This window comes from Chlamydotis macqueenii, chromosome 1 (assembly GCF_036417535.1).
Source record: "Chlamydotis macqueenii isolate bChlMac1 chromosome 1, bChlMac1.mat, whole genome shotgun sequence".
Taxonomy (NCBI): domain Eukaryota; kingdom Metazoa; phylum Chordata; class Aves; order Otidiformes; family Otididae; genus Chlamydotis; species Chlamydotis macqueenii.
The window spans coordinates 13,458,511-13,481,586 of NC_141556.1; the positions used below are offsets into that span (position 1 = coordinate 13,458,511).

The window sequence follows — 23,076 nt, forward strand, 5'->3', positions numbered from 1 at the left end:
AGTACTCTGTCCAGCTCTGGAGCCCCCAAAATAAGAAGGATGTGGACCGGTTGGAGAGGGTCCAGAAGAGGGCCACGAAGATCAGAGGGTTGGAGCACCTCTCCTCTAAGCCTAAAGAGTTGGGGCTGTTCAGTTTGGAGAACAGCAGGCTCTGCAGAGACCTTATAGCAGCCTTCTAATACTTAAAAGGGGCTTATGAGAAAGATGGGGAGAAACTCTTTAGCAGGGCCTGTTGTGATAGGACAAAGGAGTAATGGTTTTAAAACAGAAGGCGGCAGATTCAGACTTGATATAGAGAAAAAAAAGAATTTTTACACTGAGGGTGGTGGAACACTGGAACAGGTTGCCCAGAGAGGTGGTGGAAGCCCCATCCCTGGAAACATTCAAGGCCAGGTTGGATGGGGCTCTGAGCAACCTCATCTGGTTGGGGATGTCCCTGCTCCTTGCAGGGGGGTTGGACTAGATGACCTTTGAAGGTCCCTTCCAACCCTAACCATTCTATGATAAAACATTAATACTTTAAATAGCTCTAGGGCCAAAGCATCTTCTACCTTCTCAGCCAACATTAATAAGAAAATATTAATTAAAAACAACAAGTACAAAGGTTTATAATAAAAATGCAGAGTATCAGGTTATTCTCTGTATCCCTTCAGTATTTTATTATCCAGCAATTCATGCTGCGGTTGCTTCTCATACTGCTCACATATGCCAGACTTCCTTTGTCAGACAGCAAGACGGGAAGCAAGAATGATTCAGAAATCTTGATCATATTTTCAAAAAGGTTACTGGAGAACATAACAGACAAATAAAAACCCTGACAGCTGAAAAACTGAATTGCTACCTCTTCCCAAAGGGCATTATGTACATGAAACACCAAAAAAGCCTGAAGTATCAAACACACTGTTCTGCTACACTGGAATAAAGCCACCAGTGGGCTCACTTATAAGAGTTACAGGGAATAGGGCTAACACAATCGCACAAGAATCCATGCCTGTCTATCCACGAGTGAAAAGCATCAGACAGGCTCTCATTACTTGTCTGCATGTCATATCACAAACAAAATCAAAGAAATACTATTAGCTCCCTTACTTGCAAATGAGGCCTTAAAAGGACTCAGCCAGTGCAAATTCTTGAGACTATCATGACCTATGGTTAAAAAAAAAAAAAAAAAAAGAGGAGGGGACACAGACTGCCTCACACTTTACTCTTGTACAGAACTGAAAGCATATCTGTCATGGGACAGACTACAGCATGAGTTTCGTCCTTGTGATTTTATTAGCACCAAGCTATAGCAGCGTGGGATGAAGAACCAGAATCGTTATGCAAGGGATTCCAAACTGAAGAGAAATGTTTGGATTTGCAGTTGAAGTACTGCAAGCTCCTTCCAAATCTTCTAAAAGTTACTCCATCTTTATATTTGGAAACCTCAGACCCCCTTGCAGTTCTCCCAGGTGCTCTCTCCCATTCTCCGCCCGACTCCTGTTACAAAGGGTCAGGCCTCAAATTTCTTCTCTTCCTCCCCTCCCTGTGCTTGTATATTGCTATTTCGCTTTACATTAAGATAGGAGGAATAGAAAGCACATCAAAACAATTTATTCAAAAGTAATTTGTGAACTCTTTGGCCTCTAGACATTCTTGAAAAATGGAAAAGCTGGAGAATAGGTTGTTTCCTTGAATTAGTAAAGATAAAGTGGGGTAGGGGGTGGTGGGGAGACAAAGTCTTGCTCCAATTTAAGACACACTAAGGACAGGAGAATTTCCTTTCTCTGGGATTTCTCTCCTCTATGCCAGGAGAGGGAGAAAGTTCATTTGCACAAATGTTTACATGCCCCCTTTACTAGCAGTGATGCTCATCAGTAATCTCCACTAAATCCTCCTACTGAAAATGAGGTTTCCCCCTTATTGATCTCATTTTCCTGACCCAGAATTACACACGCAATCAGCAAAACTAATTTCTTATCTGCTACTGGCATAGCATTAAGCATTACAATTAGCTAAAGAAGCAAATTAACATTAAATTAGATATGACAAGATTATAGGCCCGTAATACCAGTCAAAATTCATGAAGTTCTTCGGTGATTACTGTTTAATTAAATCACTCTCCCATTTGATTCACTAGTAAACAGAACCCCACATGTACACAAACAGCCCTCGTAGAGGTGTGTGTAGAGCTGATGATACAGGAAATACTGCACAAGTCAGCCATCCAAAACTGTCTGATCTTCTTCCTCGTACACAGCTAAACAGAGATATTAATATATTCCCAATATATATGAAATTAAATTTCATTTCTTCACTCTTAAATGAGAGCTTACAGTGATTCAATGAGAAATTCTTTATCAACATCATTCTTTGCCTTATTAATATTGAAGAATATCCATCCTCAGAAAATGAGATGCCCAACTAGCATTGTGATGTGATTTTTTTTTTTTTAAGGAAATACATGCCACCCAGGATTTCCTGTTTTTTTTCCTGGATGTGTAGCAGTGTTATCATTTTAGTGACATCACAGTATTATTATTTCACATACTCTGCATTGCCAATAATGTTTTTGTTTCTTTTTACACAGCAGAAATATTAGGATATGTATACATTTAAGAGGTCTTTGTTTGGTAGTAGGCTTTTTGTGAAACTCTTGCCAGAAAATCATGGGCATTTTGGGCTGCTACATAATGCTTTCTTTGGGCAGTTCCTTCAACAGCTGTGCTCTATAGACACTTCTCCCCCCAGAGGCAGATAATTATCTGAAGATGATCTACTAATATTATTAGAAACAACAGGAGACAGTATAGTAAAACCAGCATGGTTTAAATTACCAGGAAACTAATAAAAAGCTCATGAAAGGGGATATTGAGACAGAAAAGAGTCAGTGAATCAAAGAATGCCAGACCATTTAAGAAAGAGAAGTAACCTTTCCTGTATTAGCTCTTTAAATTAACCCTGCATCGCTTTTAAATATTGCTAAAGCAAGCATTTCTCAAGTACATTTGTAAGATAACTCTGTGCAATAAAAAATAGAAAGCTTCTCATACCTCAGCCTTGACAGTATCTCCTCACATACAACTGCTACTGATTATCTCGTAATTCCACTACCTCAGCACTTCCTCGTACATTACTGTATACGGAATTTCCCTACGTGATCAAGGCAGCTTCTTCATGTGCTCCCATGGCCGTGCAACCTGAGCAGCCGATGCAGTGCCTTAGTGCCAAAGACCTCACAGTTCATGGCTTCTTAGCTGTCAGGCAAACTATGCATTAATAATCATTTTTAAAATTATTTGTGATAATAAAAATTAAATAATTATAATTTGTCGGAACTACAATAATTTATCAAAAAAAGAGCCCTCTCACAACTTTCCACCAAAAATGTACACATGAATAAATAAATAAATAAAATAAATCAAACCACCCACAAAATTACACAACAGCAACAATGTTTTTGCTTTTTCTGCAACATCTAAATCTAAATTTTTAGAATGTTTTAAAATCCAAGCCATTCTAGCCTTAATGGAAGAGAGTTATATTATTAAAATCGAACACCATGGTTTCAGATTTAAATCAATCTTGGCCAGTGTTCAAAAGGAAAAAAAAAAACCCACAGACCCGTAAGTAAACTATTGTTCTTCTACGCAACATCCTTTAGGGTTTTATTTTCAAATAAAAGAGAGTGATGTCAAGGTCATGGAATTCAGCTGCTATCACCAACCAAAAATAGATACCGAGCTCTACATCCTCCCTCACAATTAAAACAGGAAAATTCAACTCAATGTAAGCAGGCTGAAGCTAGACAACCACATTATTCTTCCTCAGCACTGAATCACTGCCATCCACATGGAAGAAAAGCTGCAGTTCAGTGAAGCTGTCACAAACCATACTACAGATAATTTATCTAAAGGTTATTTGTATTCATTCCTTATAGTAACTGGTGAATTTTTCTTTCAAAATTTAGCTACATGAGGCTTTTTTTTTTTAATTGTGACATACAAATCAGAGACTGTTAACTAAGAAGGAACACCAATCAATGGTTTTCATCTTAGCTTTGCAGAAAAGGCAAAGAGAGTGTTCTGCAGGGGTTGAAATGAAACAGAATTACATATAACCCTTGAAATGTATTTTTAAGTCCAAGCATAATTCGAATAAAAGTTAAATTGCTACAGGATTTCACCTTTTCTCCTTCAGACAGTAGCATGTAGCTCTTCGCTACATTGCAAACAAAAAAGCTGTTACCTCATCTTTTCTTTTTTTAAGTTTATGTCTCAGTTCATCCATTTCTTTCAAAATGCATTTTAACTCAAAAATAAAGAATTTTCTGTAACCAAGCCTGATTATAGTAAACAACCCTTTTTCCAAATACTTTATAATGAACTACTAAACATACAAATATTTCAAGGACTATTCCTTAAAGGTATTAAGATGCTTCCTCTGAATTCTAAAGTACCAGTCATTGCTTCTAGATTTGAAGTAAGAGCTCCAGTTGTACAGTCATGTAGAGTCACGTACAGTCCTAAATTATAAATTTAAAACTTTGCTTCTTTACAGTCTTATGTCTAACAATAAAGTCAAAACTTACTTATGCCCTCTTCCGGTCTTAACCTGAAAACAGTTAAACATTTCTAACAAAGAATGCCTTCCACCCCTTCAATTCCTCTGACGAAATTTAACATAGATGTAAGTTCAAGGTGACTTTCACAAGAAGTGATCATAAACTGCAAAGCCAAGCAATTTCTAGAGTAAGGTGCTGATGCATGCACTCATGAGTTGTTCTTGCTTACCTTTGTAATAATCAAGGAGTAACACTATTTTTTTTTACGTTGATGTCAAATGCAGATGGACATTAAGCTAAATGACTACATTCATATATTGTACAGCAAATATTAATTACATTAAAGCATTGCATGGTGATAAAAGGTTGGAAGGCAAAACAATTCTAGAACCTCTGCAGAACAATATAGCTGGATGCTTCAAGGTGAGTTAATAAAGGTAAACAAAATTGCAATTTAATATTTAACAGCAATAGCTTCAAGATACTTGTAACTTCCAAGCAGAGACAGACATAAAGGAAGCCTAGAAAAGTACAATTAGAAGTTACACTTTGTACCGCTCCTTCCCTGAAACATCCCCAAGCCAATACAAGTACTAAAAGGATTAACTACCCCTCTCTGAGTAAGCTTCCTTTCTTAGATGGCAAAACTCTTCAGTGGCATCTCATCCTTCCTTAGTACAAACATGAGAGTTAACTTGATACTAGCTACACTTTAAGAGATCTACAAATTTGAGGATAATACAGATGACACTGTCACAAACCAAAGAAGAGAGAGGTGAGAAAGCCACCTATATAGAAAAATTCTGCAGTGCACTGCAAAAGCACTATAGAGGAGATGTCACCAGCTCATCCAGCAAACAGCCTCAGGGCGGTCAGAAAACAGCTAACAGGAATCAGAAGTACTACTATCTAAGCAAACATTGCTTGGTCTGATAGCAATACAGAAGGTGAGGTGAAGAGATGTAAACAAACTTTTCTCCTGCTGGGTCAGCATCATCTCAGACAAGTTCACCTGAAACCAAGCTGGCACACAGTACGGTTCAGTAGTGTAGTACTCAGTACTGTAGACCTTTGTGCTTTAGAAAAAAGAAAAGCAACTGTTAAACCTTCCCTTAAAAAAAATAAAGCAAGTTGCTTTACTAATTACATATTCTAGAGCCAACTGTGACACAGTATATAATATATTTTTTAAAAGGAATAAGACTTAAAAAAATTAGCTGTAGCAACTTGCTTGCAACTTCTTCAGAGACACTACAACTCAAGTACACTTTTGGCTGGCAACCTTGAAATGTTACTGAACAAAATATTTTAAGTAAGTTCCCAGAGAAAATTCTAAATCAAACTAAAAATGTGAGTTAAACTAGATTATTTCAAGAGTACTTATTGAATGTGAACCTACCTGTAATGGCAATGACTCTTAGATACCACTTGAAAACATTCACTACAGAAAAGATGTAGACAAATACTTAAAAATAGTTGTACTGAGATATTTTTAGTCACAGCAATGTACCAAAAAATAATAGAAGTGATATTTAAAAAGTGGTAAGAGAACAGTTTGAGGAAAAAGCTACCGATGCAATAAGGAGATGGATCACGTTTAACAGTTTCATTCTCCATATGGGATTAAATTAGAATCTTTCACAGATTCCACTCTCTCACCCTCCCCAGGAAAAGGATGTCAACCTGTGCCAGAGCATCCACAAGATGTAAAACCTGGCTCCAAGCCCTGACTGCAAATTTGTAAAATTACCTCCCACATCAAGAAAATACATGCTCATTAGAGGGTATTCTGAGCAGATGTGACTAATAGCAAATAAAGTCTTTCCTCAGAAGCATCTTCCATGAGGGCTGTAATTAATTGTTTTTGAAAAATAATCTCCTTTTGAAGAAGACAACAGCTTTGCTAAAAGCTTCCGTTTATTCACCTATAAGGAACCGATCCCATCTGCCAGCACTGGCAGGAAGAAAGTATGAGTTTACAGAAGCAGGCCTAAAAAAGACCAGGTTTTATAAAAGAGATTAAAAGACTTCAACTTAACACACAATACAATGTGGATAAGACAGAACAGATGTGTTAAAACATGAATTACGCATATGTGATAATTACACAAATATATAAAAGTGATAAAAAACTAGGTACACCTCAGATTATTTCAAGGAACACTAATAAGGGAAATAAATATGATTTCTGTCCAATAGGTAAGTTCAGTGACTAAGTTTCAAGAAAAACTTGGAACTCATCAAACACAGGTTAACAGACTCCCCTGTCAACATCTTAATCTACGTAACTGACTACAATCACATTACCATCAATCTAAATAAGGTAAAAATTATATTACCTACATAGCACAAACTGTGCCATTTGTCTGCAAAAAGCCCCAACGCATTTCCTTTTCTCTCTTTCCATGTCATATTCTACTCTAACTTCTGCTTGACATAACCAAAGCTAAGTTAACTGTAACAGTTACTCATATTCTTATCCTAGTGTATCATTAATGGTTGTTATCATACATTATTTCCAAAGTTATCTTATTGCAAATACCATCCCCAGGACCACTAAAGCAGCAGAGCAGCATGTCCATTTACGGTAGTTCTTTGATATCCTCATTAGAATGGGCACTAGAATTGCATGCAATATTCCAGATCTGATCCAAATTACTAGCTGACAGCTAAGTGGAACACTCTATGCCCAGTTTTAAACTACGTATATTCCTGTGACAAAAACATGATGTTGCAATATTAAATATACACACACACTGCTACCCAATCTGAGTCTCCGATTTTGAAATGGCTATGTCCAATTACATTTTCTGTATACATATACACATATTTAAACTTCCTCCTTTACCAAACCTAGAATATTTTAAGAGTTAAAGTTCATTTTATCGTGTAATCACTGCTCTCATCTTACTAGCCCCTCAAAAATAGGATCACTCTACCATATTATTTGCAGCCCATTACTAGCCCCTCAAAAATGGGATCACTCTACCATATTATTTGCAGCCCATTAAATGTAGTACTGAAAATAAGTGGTTAATTCTCATCTTCTACCTTTAACCACTGAAGTATTGAATAGGAATTCCCACTACCAACCTGACCTTGCACTACTTAAGTTTGATTACATTTTAAAGTAGTAAAACTTCTTACCTTACATGACTAAATGTTATGCAAGAATATTAAACTTGCTAGTAGTTTCTTAGGTCATTCTACAACTTCAAGAAACCCAAGTGCTTACCTTAAATGTCTATTTAACTGCAAGCAATGCAGCACAGACAAGATCACCTGCCAAAGGTCCCTACAAGCCTTCCAGAAACTAGCTAGGGAACTTAGCTGCTTACTTCAGGAGAGTTGCTTCTTTAGCTGTCCACTGCTCAGGTTGTGTGCCCATTTTAGGCAGATGAATGTGTTAGTTCAGATGTACTTTTGGCTTCCTTAAAGTCAAGTCTACGTATTTTAAGAGCTAGAGAGAATTTTTTTTTTTTCCTCTGTTGAATGAACGGACTGGGGGCACCAATTTTTCTTCTCAGTAAGAAAAGTATTTTTTGGCATACTGTAGTCAATAGCAGTACTTGTCTGTAAGGTAATATTTTCTTGAATAAATTTATATGTTTCATTATGGTTTTGCCTCCAAAAATGAGTGTTCAGTCATTGCTTGAGCCTATTTTGAAGTTTGTTTTGCTGCTGTCACCTACCAGAATTAGATCACAAGTAGACCTGACATATTTGACACTAAAGGGGTATTCTTGTCTACTCACATGTAGTCACTGCAAGATCTGTATATTCAAACACATACTTTGCAAAGATATTAAAGCTTTTATTTACAGAGCCAATTGCAAGACTTCAATTTTATTAAGTATATTTCTGTTTATAAATAGAAAAATGCATCTTAAAGTCTTTATAGTATCAGTAGTTTTATTCTACTTTTTATTTATGAAGCATGTCAATCTGTCAGCTTAAAACAAGACATTAACATAATCAACTACCTGCGGGTCCGTGGAGGCTTTGGCGGAGGAGAATCCTGTTTCTCAGCATCTGAAGAACTGACAGCATTCTCTGTATTATTTTCATCCTGATTAAAAGAAAAAGTTTTCATTCATGGCTGTAAAGCTGATACACACAATACTTAAACTGTAAGGTTTGAAGATCCGTAATGACACTTGAAAATAATGTATGACGATATTTCATGTTTTTGGCTATCATAGAGATCACTTTCAAAATTAAGTACAGATTGAATTCTACTCTAAATTCACATTATTATTTTATATTTTGTGTATCCAACAAAAATAAAACTTTCAGGTTAGTAGTAAGCAAGCTCCCTTATGCCCTCCAAATTATTCATATTGAAAGCATTTAGTTTCCAGTCAGTCCAATTATTTTCACTTGTACAGTCAGTCCACTGAAGATAAAACTAATCTACAGCGCAATGAGAAAGTGAGAATTCCAGTTACTGTAAACTGACAAGTGGTTAAGATTTAACACATTGTTCTAAAACACTTTCAAATCATCTCCCATTTGCGTACAATGAAGTTTAACTTACACAGCAAAGCATGAAGATTTTTATGTCGTTTTAGAAGGACCATAAATATGAGAGATATATTTTATATATATATAAAATGTATGTATCCATACACATTTATATGCATACACGTATAAAATATTGTTGATGGTTAACCGTGGTAGGCAGCTAAGCACCACAAAGTCACTCACTTCTTCCCCCCAGCCCCAGAGGTGGAAGGAGAAAGGCAAGAAAACTTGGTGGTCATGACAAAATTGTTTAGTAAGCACAGGAGAAGTAGGAAAAGAGAGAAAGTAAATAAACAAAACAAGTGATGCAAAAGCAATCGCACTTCACCTCCCACAGGCAGACCTATGCCCAGGCAGTTCCTGAGCAAAAGATAGCTAGCGTCACTTAACCCCTTTTTCCCTCTTTATTGCTGAGGATAATGTTATACGGTGTTACGAATATCCCTGGCTGTGTCCCCTCCCCAGTCTATTCACTGGGAGGGCAGAGTAAGAAACAGAGACGATGTTGACACTGTGCAAACACGGCTCAGCAATAGCTGGAACATTAGTGTGTCATCAGCACTGTTCTGGTCACAAATCTAAAACACAGCACCCCAAGAGCAGCTATGAAGAATATTAACTCCAACTCAGCCAAATTCAGTACAAATAGGAATACATGTATGTGTATAAAAACAAAACAGAACACGCAAGAGTCAAGCTGATACACCATTTCCATACGCACACCACAGCCAAAGATCCAGCAAATCCAAGGAAGATCTTTGTGTTATGTTCAGTACAGTATGTGTATTTTACCTAAAAGTTTTTCTTGCAGGAGTTTTCTTTTGAAAAGCCATTTTAAAAAAGAACCACAAACATCTCAAATCTGTTCGAACACAACAGCAGGTTCACGCAACAAGGCCTACTATCTGCCAGCGTACCTGTTCAGATTGGGTGACAGAGACTGACTTTCTCTGGTCTTACAAAACAAAGGGCAATTCTCTGTTGATTTCTGCTTCAAATGTAATAATTGTATTTGAATTTGGCAAGCATTTTCATTTTTGGAAGATAAACAATAACTAAGTTATCATAACAGATAACTACCCTCATTTAAGTTTAGATTCATTAGTTACATGTTTTAAATTTACATTACTAGTCTTAAAACAGTTATCATATCACTGTCTGCTAGTGTGAAGAGTCTACTACCGAGTTCTATTCTCAGTGTACTATGTGAAGCTTTTCCTGTGAAGAAAAAACTTAAATCTTTTAACCCTTCTTATTGTTCTTTACTAACCTCTCCCGTTAACTCACTGCCTAATACAATGTTCCAGAAGTACTCCAGCAGAAATACCCTATTGTTCCTGTATCAATGGCCTGCATTAGCCCTTTCAGGCAAATTGCACAGGGAGTTCATTGTCGTGCTGACCACTGGCTGTAACTATCAAGTTTTTTTTTTCTTGAGTAAGATTCAAATAGTAGATAAAAGCCACTGACATTTAGATGACCACAAGTGAAGCTCTCATTGCAGTCAACCAAGGCTAGTTAGTTTTCATAGAATAGCTTGGGTTGAAAGGGGCCTTTAAAGGTCATCTAGTCCAACCCTCCTACAGGGACATCTCCAACCAGATCAGGTTGCTCAGAGCCCCGTCCAACCTGGCCTTGAATGTTTCCAGGGATAGGGATCTACCACCTCTCTGGGCAACCTGTTCCTGTGTTTCACCACCCACACTGTAAAATTTTTTTCCTTGGATCTAGTCTAAATCTGCCCTCTTTTAATTTAAAACCATTATTCGTTGTCCTATCACAACAGGCCCTGCTAAAGAATTTCTCCTATAAGCCCCCTTTAGGTACTGGAAGGCTACTAATATTTAAAAAAAAACAAAAAACCACCAAACAAAAAACAAACAACAAAAAGAACCCAAACAGAAAAAAAAAAAGAAAAAACAAAACCAAACACCACCTCATTTTTGTTTTCCTAATCATTGATAGAATGAAACGTTACCATGGTACATGGACATCCAACCTCTCTACCAGCTTCCTCTTAAATATGCAGAAAAGCAATTTCCAGCTTTTTTACATCAGGTAATGGGTGGCCATGCAGACTGTTTTGTCCTTAAAATACATCAAAATTAATTTTATTGCCCTCATTCAGGCAGAGTACCATTCTGAAGGTTGGTGCCAAAGATGCTGAGGCTCACACTATCCAACAGCAGCAGTTACATTTTCTGCTCACTGGTTGTGTCATGTTCCTCTTTGCTTCCCTGAGTTGTGCAAAGTGAACTCTGAATCTCTCCCGTATGTAGACATTACTGTGGACAGCACTAAACACATTTACTAAAAAGGTCCCCCTTAATCATAAGTACTAACAACTAGAGTTAGAAACTGAGAGAACAGAGTGGGCTTTTTGCCTTGTTTCAGCACCACAGCACATCCAAGTTTCATATGGCAGAGAGATTAGAGAGAGAACTCCATAGGAGGAGTTCCTCCCCTGTAACAGATCAGAAAAGTATTCCAGTTCAGTTCTGCCAGCACAGAAGTTTTGAGGAGCAGATTTCTTATTTACGTGCTCAGTTTTCTAAAAGGTACTGGCACAGGAAAGAGTGTGCCTGTTGGCTCTGGTGCAGACTAACTTGTTCAGAAAACAAACCAGCAGCTGCATCCCTGTCCTTCTATATCTGTGAAGTGAAGTGTTTGTGAACAGAATGTTTCCTGAGATTATGTTTTCCTCCCAGGTGGAAGAAAAAGCCTATTAAAAGAAGCTAACATATGTCAAAGTTTTTTTAAACTCTATGCATACAGTAAGAATCTCTCTCTAGTTGACACAGGCAGAAGTAGCTGAAAAGGCACTGCCATTTTTGCTACTAGTAATAAAATGTATGGATATACCTTGCAAAAATGTGTATAAACTCAAATGTCTGAGGGACATACACAACCACAGAGAGTTTATAGAAACAACTCATTTAAAAAAAAAATTTAAAAGCCCCAAAACCAAACAACAGAAAACACACACACAAAATGGTACTTTTAAATTCACCCCCAGAGGAGAAGTCAGTGGTTACCTCAGCTTCATACACTGGGAAGGCTTCAGGCAGATACACGTTCAAAAGCTTTCACTTCTGCATTAGGTTATAACCAGGATAAGTTCACTCTGTTCTAGTCACATTGAATTGGAAGAATGTTATAGGAACTATTGTCACCAGAAAAGAGGTTTCTCACTACTTGGCTTTATTAGCTCAGACTGATGTTTCTGTGAAGGCTTCATTTACTCATTTCCCAGTAAGTGAAGGATTTTTTACTTCCAAGGTTGAAGATGATAAAAGTTGAAGGCAGTAACCAAATGCACTAACCCATGCAGCAAAGAAAACAATGCTCATATCAACTTTATGCTACTGCAGCATTTTTAAGTAATTGTGCTCCGTAACTACTGGATCTCTGGATCTCTTCTTGTTTTTAACTGAAGAAATGCTGCTTGCTGAACTCTGAGAGCAAGTCTGTTACTTGTTCTCCACTCTGTGTCACAAAAGATAGTGAACAACTGGTATTTTGAGCACCCTTGGGTGATACCAACTCACAGATTTCCCCTTCTGTCATATATCAAAGTAGGTGAATTGGTAAACACGTAAAACAACTACCATGGAGCAGAGGAAGCTCAACTGCAAAAGTGAATGTAGGGTATCTCACAGGGATGACCTCATCTGTTGAGAAGAACAGATGGCAGTATTAAGAAAAAGCCTTCCAGCCTTTCTAATCACAGCTTATTGGCATCAGTCTCTTGCTTCTCTAGACTGATGTTGCATTCTCGAGCAGAATACAATTTTAAAGAGTATCAGCTTAGAAAAATCAGGGCAACACATATAGCTCACAAGGGTCATCACATAGAGTTTTTTTTTAAAAACGGATTAACAAATGTGCAATTCAGTCAAGTTAAGTATTTAATGCAGAACCCTGCCTTCTTACAGAAGATACCTGTCCTATTGTGGTAGGCTTCTTACTATAAGAAAACAGAAGCATCAACAATACGTGGGTGAACAAAAGAATAGGAGCTTTCCCCAGCCTTTGCCTCTACATACAACAACTGCTGAACAGCTCAAGAGTTCTAATGTCCTTGTTGATTTGAGGGAGGAGCTACTCAGATCAAGTGAAAATGCTCATAGTTAGGAATTTCTAGGTATTCTGTTAAATTACACACACACACATATATATATACATATATATATGAAATGCGTGTATATCTATCTATGAAAGACTACATTAACAAAATAAAAGACAATAAAGTTACATACTTAGAAGTGTAGATTACATCTAGTCTAGAAAAAAAAAAAACAGAGTATCATATTCCTGTGGTAATGCAGAGGAACAAGCAATTCTCAAGGCAGATGCGGTGTCTGAATTCAGCTTTCTAAGGTGACCTAAATTGTGCTAGTGTCTCCCAAGGGTGGGCCTTTCCCTCACCTACTTCCTCCAATGGCTGAATCACCAAACAGAGTTGTCACTAACTTTGAGCAAACAGAGGAACACAGTTTTAGACTGAGATTTCACAGCCATTGCCTACAATTCAAAACCTTTTGCTCAGGAATCACAATGCATAATTCTTTTTTGGAACTCACAGTGGAAATACTTAATGTCATTCAGAAGCTTTCTGTACTGGTAAAGTTCTAGCAAATTTACTGCAAAGACTCTTGCAGAAGTAATCTCATGGTTTCCCTTAAAAGGAATTGAGGCATTCCTTTTGCCCTTATCATAAAGCAGCATGGGAACCACAGAGCATCAGTAGATAAAGAGAAATACTTCAGACTGAAATTATGCACTCAAATGATTCAGATTAAATAAAACTTTCCAAGCACAGACAACAAGATAAATGTCTCTGAATACATATATTATTTTTTTAGAATGCTATAATGGCCAAAAATCTCTTTCCAAGCTGCAAAACAGTGAAGAGAATTTGAACAGCAAAGTCTTTTCACTTAGCTTCCAAACCACTAACGTTTTGAGTATCAACGTTCTTATAGCAGCTGATTCCTCCACAGCTTCTAAAAGTCCAACCAACCACAGCAACAGAACTCTGTCACTTTTACAGGAAGAAATGCAAGAGATACTTGAAAGCACTAGCAATGCCACATTTTGGACAAAGTGTTTATTAATACAAGCTTCTATTAGTCGGTAAGGGTAAAACAAAGACTTGCAGTACTGTAACATGCTTTTTACTGTCAAGAGACAGAATTCAACAAGAAATATTTTTTAAAAGATAGTAAACTTTTTGTTGTTTGTCTTTTAATGATTTTTCCTTTTTCTACATACAGAGCATCCACCTTGACCTAATTCCAGCTGATTCAGATTTTCCAAGACAGCCATTCTTCACTTTGGATCATGGAGATGCCTCAAGCGACTCGCAAAATATTCTACTGAAACAAATCTGACTGATACCTTATCAGACGATGAAGACTAATCATCTCACATACGTTTCAAAGCTTCCAAACACAAAACCAAGTGTAATTTTTTCACAGCAGTACTAACAAAACAATGATGGTGAGAACTACACACTTGATGACTTCAAATGCACGACCATATGATCAAGAGTTTCAGGGAGAAGGGGGCTGAGTCCAAGACTCAGTTCCAATATCATTGTTTGATAATTTAAGAGTCCTACTAAGCGGCAGAGGGGGAAGAATAGTTCTGATGATCAAATTTAGCACCTGAGTCTTTTCTTACCAGAAAAAAAAATTGCTTCTGAGCAACAATTTCATCTTTGCCCTGAAATACAGCTACTGTGAGGATTGTTTCAAGTACTCTATCTGGTTACTGAAGAAATACTTTCTTCGTATAATATAATTTACATACTTAGTATTATTTTGAGCACATTTATAGTTCTATACATTCACAATACGTATTAACTGTGGTAAGAATATACAATTACTACATTATACTATATCATATGTGCATTTTCTACATGGTTTTAAATCCTCTATCAAATTCTAATAGAAATTCTAAACCCATGGAAGTCTATTTTCAAACACTGCATGTGCTTTTTCGTTGACTTGTTACAGTATTGTTTCCAGCAGGGCAAAGCTGGCAAGTTCACAGGAACAAATGTTCAGGATTGTGTCTAAGCTACTTCCCTATGAATACTGCTGCTCATTGCCAATCAGATTAACTTTTTACTGTTATGTTACTGGCAAACACTGCTTACAAAGCTTAGGTAATTCAATTCATTCCAAACACTGATTGAAATGTGAAAAGCAATTGGACAACCCAACAATGAAAACAAGTTACGGAGTACTCTAACTTGTCAGAGTACTATCAAAATGTAGTAAATGAAAGATGAAAGAAAATTTCCTCTTCAGTAATATATATTTTAACAGTAACGTATTCAAAGTAGGCACATTCTTTTGTTTGGAATTGTTTGCACCGAATATAATTAAAACTCTTCACATGTACACGATTCCACAGTTGCTGTAGCATCTGCAGGCAGAGTAAGATCTGGGAAGGCATCCCAGGATGTTACATTATATTTAATAAAGTTATTTGAAAGCCTTCTGCATCTGAATTTGTTTCCTTTGAAAAACCAAACAAACATTCTGGGATGTACCTTAGTTAAAAAAACTACAACATTTCTGGGGAAAACTAGATGTTATACACAACAGATAGTACATAACACCCTTGGAGGAAAAAAGGGAGCCTTTTCAGAATAGTAAAACCACTGTCTCAAGCAAGGCTCAAAGTTTTGAGCATCAGGTTAAAGCTACAAGCAGTTACTTAACTGGATTTATAAGGTAGCCTTCTACCTCACATAACCAAAACAGAAGCCAAGCCAACATCAGTTAATTCCCTGAAGGCAAAGTTTCTTAACTAACAAATGGATAGTAGCAAATTTGGTTTTAAGTACCAAATTTCTAGATACAGGAATTATTTATCTATGAGACTTTTTTCCTCAACCCTCCTGCAGAAATTTTACTCAAACTACAATATGAAGAAGCATCATTTCCTAATGCAAAAAAAGGCTGTACTGTAAGGTTCATTTTGCCTTGTTTCCAGCAGTGACCAAAAGGAAACGTACAGGGAAGAATAAGGACAGAGCAAGCATGCAGGATCTCTCCGTAGCATGTTCTCCAACAGTTTGCAACTCTGGAATTTCACAGGTCAGAGGTTGGACAAATTCACGGAAGAAGATTCCAAGATGATGAGATATTCACCTCAAAGCTACAAGCTTTCAGCTGCAAGGAGCGCTGCAGCTTCACAGTGCATTAAGAACCATCTCCTTTTACATGAAGTCTGCCAGGTCTCACTGGTAGCCTTCAGAAAAGGTTAATAGAAATCAGCTTTTTACTGTTATTTAGCCTCTATCATATCTAACTGTAGCCATTTCTTTTCCAGCTCAGTCTGCTTGTTCTTTAGATGGAGCCTTCTAACACCTTTGATCTTGTCCAAATGTTTAATGCTTTAGTTCAGTAATAAGCTTTTGCAATAAGCAGACCAGACCTGAAGCAGTATTCAGGTTGCAAGGTATCCACACAATGACATTACATTCTCTGCTGTTATTAGTTTCCAAATAATTGCTAAAACTCAATTTCCTTTAAATATTTTTTATTACAACCATATTAAGAGATTTCTCCCTTTCTCACTCCCACGCACATTACCTATCCATAATCTAGTTGGTCATTTCATTACTCAGACACTCAAATCTCAAATTCTTTACAGAGAGCACTTGCCTCTGTTACAGACATAGTATCAGCATATTGTGTCACCTCCTTATTCAGAAGATACATTAGACCGATCTATTATTTTAGGACCAAAACTCAAAGAATTCAGAACCACTTCTGTACAAAGCTAATAAATCTGCACATTCCAAACCCTATCGTGCTCATTCCTCAGAAATAAAGTGAAAATTCACACACCAGCTAGGCTGAATATCAAACTTATAACAAATTAAAATAACCTGTCCTATCCATATTACATTTATTTCATCAGGTTTCTTGTCAGCATTAAAGACCCCAGAACTATTGCACAAACAGATATAAATTCTTAGCAATTAACAGGAGGGTATATGCCTTTTTTCCAAGAATAAAAAACATATTAGACTTCCTAGAAAGCACAGTATTAAAAAAGGCAAATTTAAAGTTGTTTCCAGGTATTTCCAAGGGTCCTGAAAATACCACTCATACTCTCTTCTAGAGAGCGATAGAGTCTACACCAATTAGGTACTGAAAGCACAGACAAAATTGCTGAATAAACAAAACACAGTCCAAGGATAAAGTGTGGTACGCAGTTCTGGATTGTGGAGGAGAGAAAGAATATATTGATCCAAAAAGTTATTTTTCACTTAGTGCCCAGTAGTAGCCAAGAAAACATATCTGAAAAAACCCCATATTTTCCCCTAGGGGAGAAGAACTAGGGGACATGAAGTTTTAAGTGGAAAAACAGAAGGACAGAAAAATCCTCAAATACCGTGATTGCCAATGAAGAGGCAGTTATTTTCCCAAGGTTGGGGGGGGCAGAGAGGAGGCGCTGATAAAAGGGTAGAGTATTAAGCTTCCTGACAAAGGCATTTCTAAACTATTTTTCTTTCCCCCAATCTGTTCCAGTGCAAACAGTACTTCAGCGCAACACAGAAACTTAAGATCATTCATCGCCAGTCTTGCTCAACTACATCAAGGCTGTGTTGGGCCAAGACAAAGATGCAATGGCATGTAATATCCAAGTCTGGTTGAAGAGTCAGATCAACGCTTATTACTGGTTTACAATTGGGCCAAACCCATTCTGGGGGAAAAAAAAAAAAAAAACAAAAAAAAAAACCAAAAACCAAAAAAACTTGGATGAAGTTTTTCCCTTTCAAGAGTTTAAGCTAAACATAAATCAGATAGAATTCTATCTGTATTTTTTTATATATAAATATACACATATGTAGGCTGGAGCTTTTATTTTTAACTTGCTCTTTATCGTACCATTTCACAAGTGCTTTGCAGAAGGTCAAGCTTAGACAAAAGTTCATTTGCTGACAAAATATTGGAATCAGGGTAGGAGCTGCCTGTCAAAGCAAGAGATCAGCAGTCAACTACTGCCACCTCACCAAGGTAAGGGCACATTTCACAATTTAAATACTGAGTTAGAGTCTGCATTTCATCCATACTAGAATTCTATTGCTTCCCCCATTGCAATAGCTTTTAGTATACGTGGTAAGAATTCCTTTAATTATCTGACTGAACTTTTACCACCAAGTCCTCAGTGTAAGCTCAGTACAGGTTAACTGTCCCTACTCAGCAAAAACTACTTGTAGTCCAAACAAGTTTTTCATGTGCCTTAACACCACTGAACACTTAACTTTAAAAACTAGACTTTACAGCAAAAATCTTAATCAGAAGCTAACAGCTACAACTGATTGAAACTTGTATGGGAAAGACACATACCACTCCATCTGCAATCTTCCAGTCTGCACAACTTTCATATTTCTGCAGTTGCTTTTCAAACAGTTGTGCTATGGCTCGATGGACAAGTTCATACTGCTCCTAGAGTAGGTTACCAGATAAAAATTAGTGCATGAGATCTTTACAAAGCATGATGGTATATTATCATATACGATGATATATGATAAAGATATATGATATAAATATATATGACAGATTAATTTTAAAACTATACCTTTGTCTGCACTGCAGAATGCCTTTGTGTCCTCATTTCCTGTATTAAATTAAATACATTGAATTCTTCAGGTATTTTCTGAAATATAGAAAAAAGTCAATTATATTGATATAATTGTTTGTCAGAACAGCAATACAAAAAGTTGTTAGACATCCAAAAGTATATTTAACTTTTGTAGGTGACGTAAATCTGTTCTCTTTATACTGCAGCTATCCAAAATTTTATTAAAAAGCAATTCCTCTCCAGAACTGGTTTTAAACATTTTATTTGGACCAGATGAGAGCATTTCAAGTATTCTGAAAATGAGACATCCAATGAAAGCATTAATATGACACTGCAACATTAATGATGCTTCATAACCTAAAAACCCCAGAGTGAAGTTATCCCTGCATATTTGAAATACAGACTTTAAGAGCTGCAAGATTAAGCAGAGACATTGAAAAAGTTGAATTCAAAAATCACTTTAAATTGAAATATACTGGAAAAAAATGTTTAAAATTTTATAGTGACATTTTTAAATAAAAACTTGCTGTCAAAGGCAAGTAAGCTCATACTAAAGAATGAATGCAATGAAACTAAACATCCAACTTGTCAGAAGCTCTGGAACATCTTAAACATTTCACTATTTTAGAACATTTGGGAGCTCAGTCAACCACTGTTATGAAATGATGGTATGCCACAAAATATCTTCTTTTAAGATTCCTTACCCCAGCTTTAAGCAAATTCCATGTATAATCTATGGCACAGATGGCTCCTGTTCTTCCACATCCTGCGCTATGAACATAAACAGTCAGGTATGTTAGAAGTTATTTTAATTTGTTAAAAATTCACTATAACCCTTATACTTCCGAAGTCCACGTAAAAAAAAAAAATATATATATATATGTGAAAATCACCCAAGTACCACTTCAAGTTCACTCAACCTGACACTATAGTGTCTTAAAAAGAAAAAGTTAGCAGTACAAAAAGCAAAATGGAGCACTGAAGTTTTTAATGCAAGTTTTTCACAGCCACTTCAAACAGCAATCATGAAAGATGCTTCAATTTTGACATTTTTTTTTCCTCTTTCATCACACTATTCCTAGTTACCAGTGCTTCAACAGTAGGGATTTTGTCCAAGTTTAATGACAGATATATTAAACAGCAGAACACAACGTGTTTAAAGACTTCCTACATTTTTCTGATGTAGTACTAGATGTGTATTTTCTGCTTTTTATCTAAAAATTTTAAATCTCAAAGTTACAAAAAAATGACAGCAAACTATCACATCTGTTCTTCTTAACAGTACGAATTTCTCTATTTTACAGATGAAGAGTTACAATGCAGGCATGTTTATTGCATTATAATTATACTACTGTAAAGAACCAACCTTCACAATTGTAGTGATATTCAAGAGAAACAGGACAAAGTGAAATGGATTTCAGTGCTAAGTAAGTTTCTTATTGTTTTAGATCTCAATTACTTAGAGTGACAAGTTAAAAAAGGAGATAGCTAAAGATAAATTTCTATATAGACACTTTCAAAGAATAACCAAGCTTGGAAGAATTAATAAGCCCCCAACAATTTAACATTTCCTGGCTTATGAATCTGAATTAAGTTTTTCTGATCTGTAATGCATTAACTTTTGTTGCTCTAAAAAGTATCAAATATCATAAGCAAGAACTTTACAGATAATTTATCAGAAACTGTCAATTCACCAAAACATTTTCATGGTAGTTTAGATTCACCAGTCCCTTTATCAGCAAAATTTCAGGTCAAACATGAAACTGCTGCTCAGAAGCAAAGACTTAACAACCAGAAACTACAGTCTGATGACTACAGTTTTGTCATATTAGAAGACAGACAAAGTTCTTAGGTAGTGATGGCACCTGCTATAGTCTCACCAATAGAGAATGGAGCCTTCACTCCCATGTCTCATTTGGAATGATCTTCAAAGCTTATTTTGCCCTAATGAGGATTTCAATATCTTAAGAACCACAAAATGGCTTCCCTTTCAAAGACTAATTTTTTTCTGATTTACATGCTGTCTTAAATTGAAATAGAAGCAAAATCTCACTGTGGCATTAGTTTTAAGACAACAAAGACTGCATGATTCTGAGCAAAGTTTTGACATGAGGAAATATTCCTTTTTAGAAAACTAAACCAAATAAATAATGATTTAGAATCAAACTAGTGCATCTCATACCAGAAATCTAGACTTCAAAAAAGTTAAGATGCATATAAGCTTTAAAAAAAAATATATATATATTTGATACCTGCAGTGTATACAAATTGGTACATCTTCATGTTCCTGGTATTCTCTCATCAAGCTGATCATGTCCAGAATAGAATCAAAAGATGAAGGGACATCATGGTCAGGCCAGTTAACATAGTGAAACTGATAGACGCTACGAGTCTCCTAAAGGAGAGGGAGAGAGAAAGGTATTAATGATAATATATATTTTAGGAGTTTGTATGAAATAAATAGTTCTATTAATCTCCATTTTTTCCGTGATTAAATGTGGACAAAGTCATTTACTGTATTAAAAACAAACAAACAACCAACTTACATCTTATACCACTTAGAAAAACAAAAGGGAAAGCTTGAAGTAGTATTTTGAGTGCTGCTCACACACAGGAGAGAACACTACGGAACAGTTCACAGAAGCCCCTCTCTATAATATATGAGTTAAAGGACCCACAATGTTGCACTATGTTAAAGGCTTCTCTGCCCTTACAGTCTTAAACTTTGAAAGGGAGAAAGAAAGGGAAAAATACCACCATGAAAGGCTCTTTTTCCAGTTGTATGCCAGTAACTTATAATGGAAAAAAACTGAAGTTGTTGTTTTGTCACATTACAAAATAAAGTGTGTGTGTGTGCGCATGTGCCCATATGTAGAGGGAAATTAAGAAACTGAGGAAAATAATTCAGGCTGTACCTAAATATGGATCACACTTGCAATGACAGTAAGTACACTTTTATTCCGGTTAGCTCAAGTTAACAATAACACTAAAGACAAGGTGAGAAGCAGGCTTTAGAACAGTCTAGTTACTCAGCTACCTGAATCTCTGAAAGACCAAATCCTTTCTCATCTTTATCCAAGCCATCTGCAGTATAGCTAGTTCTACTGCGCCTTTCCATGCTGTTGTCACACCTCTGGATTCCAGTATACCCTCAAAATAATGTACTAGAGACGTGTATGAATTGTTTGATCAACATTACAGACTACAAGTTTCTTTACTACTTTACACCACAAATGCTTATTTTCCTCCCCAGTTCAAGGCTACACTTAGAATTCTTCAAATTAAGATGAAAAGTCTGTAATTCATTACCAAAAAGTGTGCTCACAGAAATCCTGAAGCAAATTTGGAAGGTAAGTCTGAATAAAGATCATTTTATCAGCTGTGAATACATCTTCTGAATCCTTGCAGTTTCATTACTCCTTAAAGGAATGTAAACTTTGGGCTCTTTGCCAAGAGCAAAAGCATAGCACAAACCGTAGCTTTTTGTTACTACTTAGTTTTTATGTAGTACACAAGCATCCTATAAAAATTAACTGGACTAGAACTCATGGAAGTAGCTAAATATGATTTGCATGTATAGTATATGCAAGCAGAATATGTTAGCTACAGTTTCTGAAGTAACCAGTTCTCACTATACTCAGGTAATGTAGGTTATGCTTTGGGGTTTTCTGATATCTTTTCAGCTCTGTTTTTAGTACATAATTTCAAAAAAATGTTGCAAACCCCACATTTATTACACAGTTAATTTCTGCTATCTAAAAAGTTTCATGCCACGGTCAGTTATGAGCACTCAGGCCACACTAAAACAAACTGATTATGCTCATGCATCCCAATGCAAGCACCTAGCAAGCTACTGCAAATAAAAAATTATTAATGATTAAACAGTTTCCATAACTGTTGTGATATCAGTTGTTGAAATTGAATAAAGCATTGCTAAAGGAAATACAACCATAAGTGAGACTAACCTGTAATAAATAATTTTCAAGATGCCAATTAAAATTACAGGTATTCTGTAAAATAGACTGTCAACCTTCATGGTTTTGCAGGACAGCTCTACACTTACTTTTATTTACTGACAGTTGCTTTTCAGAAAAATAAACAGTCACCTCAAATCAGACACTTAAGTATAAGTTTGCAAGAAAAGCTTAAATCATTCATTCTTAACACTTTTATGAGAATGCAAGTGCTTTTATTTCACCGAAAATATTCTAATTTTCCACAACTGACACAACATACTCAGTTTAAGAAGTAGGTCTCATTTTTACAGTAGTTTGTGTCTTAAGTTCTAAAATGAATAAACTCAGTTTCTTCCATAAAGAGACTCATTGTAACCATTTACAGTTTCCAGCTTAACAAATACTGTAAATGAATTGGTTTACCAGAATACTTGTCTGGTA

General features: G+C 36.2%; 1 protein-coding gene across 2 annotated transcripts in view; it reads right to left on the reverse strand.

Moving 5' to 3' along the window:
• Positions 1–23,076, reverse strand: part of PTPN12 (protein tyrosine phosphatase non-receptor type 12) — a 78,876-nt gene that overhangs the window by 12,582 nt on the left and 43,218 nt on the right. For both annotated transcript variants that reach the window (XM_086745926.1, XM_086745916.1), the window contains exons 8-12: positions 20,932–21,074; positions 19,384–19,450; positions 18,677–18,754; positions 18,445–18,543; positions 8,527–8,612 (exon numbers count right to left, since the gene is read on the reverse strand). In XM_086745926.1, the coding sequence (XP_086602052.1) occupies positions 8,527–8,612; positions 18,445–18,543; positions 18,677–18,754; positions 19,384–19,450; positions 20,932–21,074 (473 nt within the window). The remainder of the gene's footprint in view (positions 1–8,526; positions 8,613–18,444; positions 18,544–18,676; positions 18,755–19,383; positions 19,451–20,931; positions 21,075–23,076) is intronic.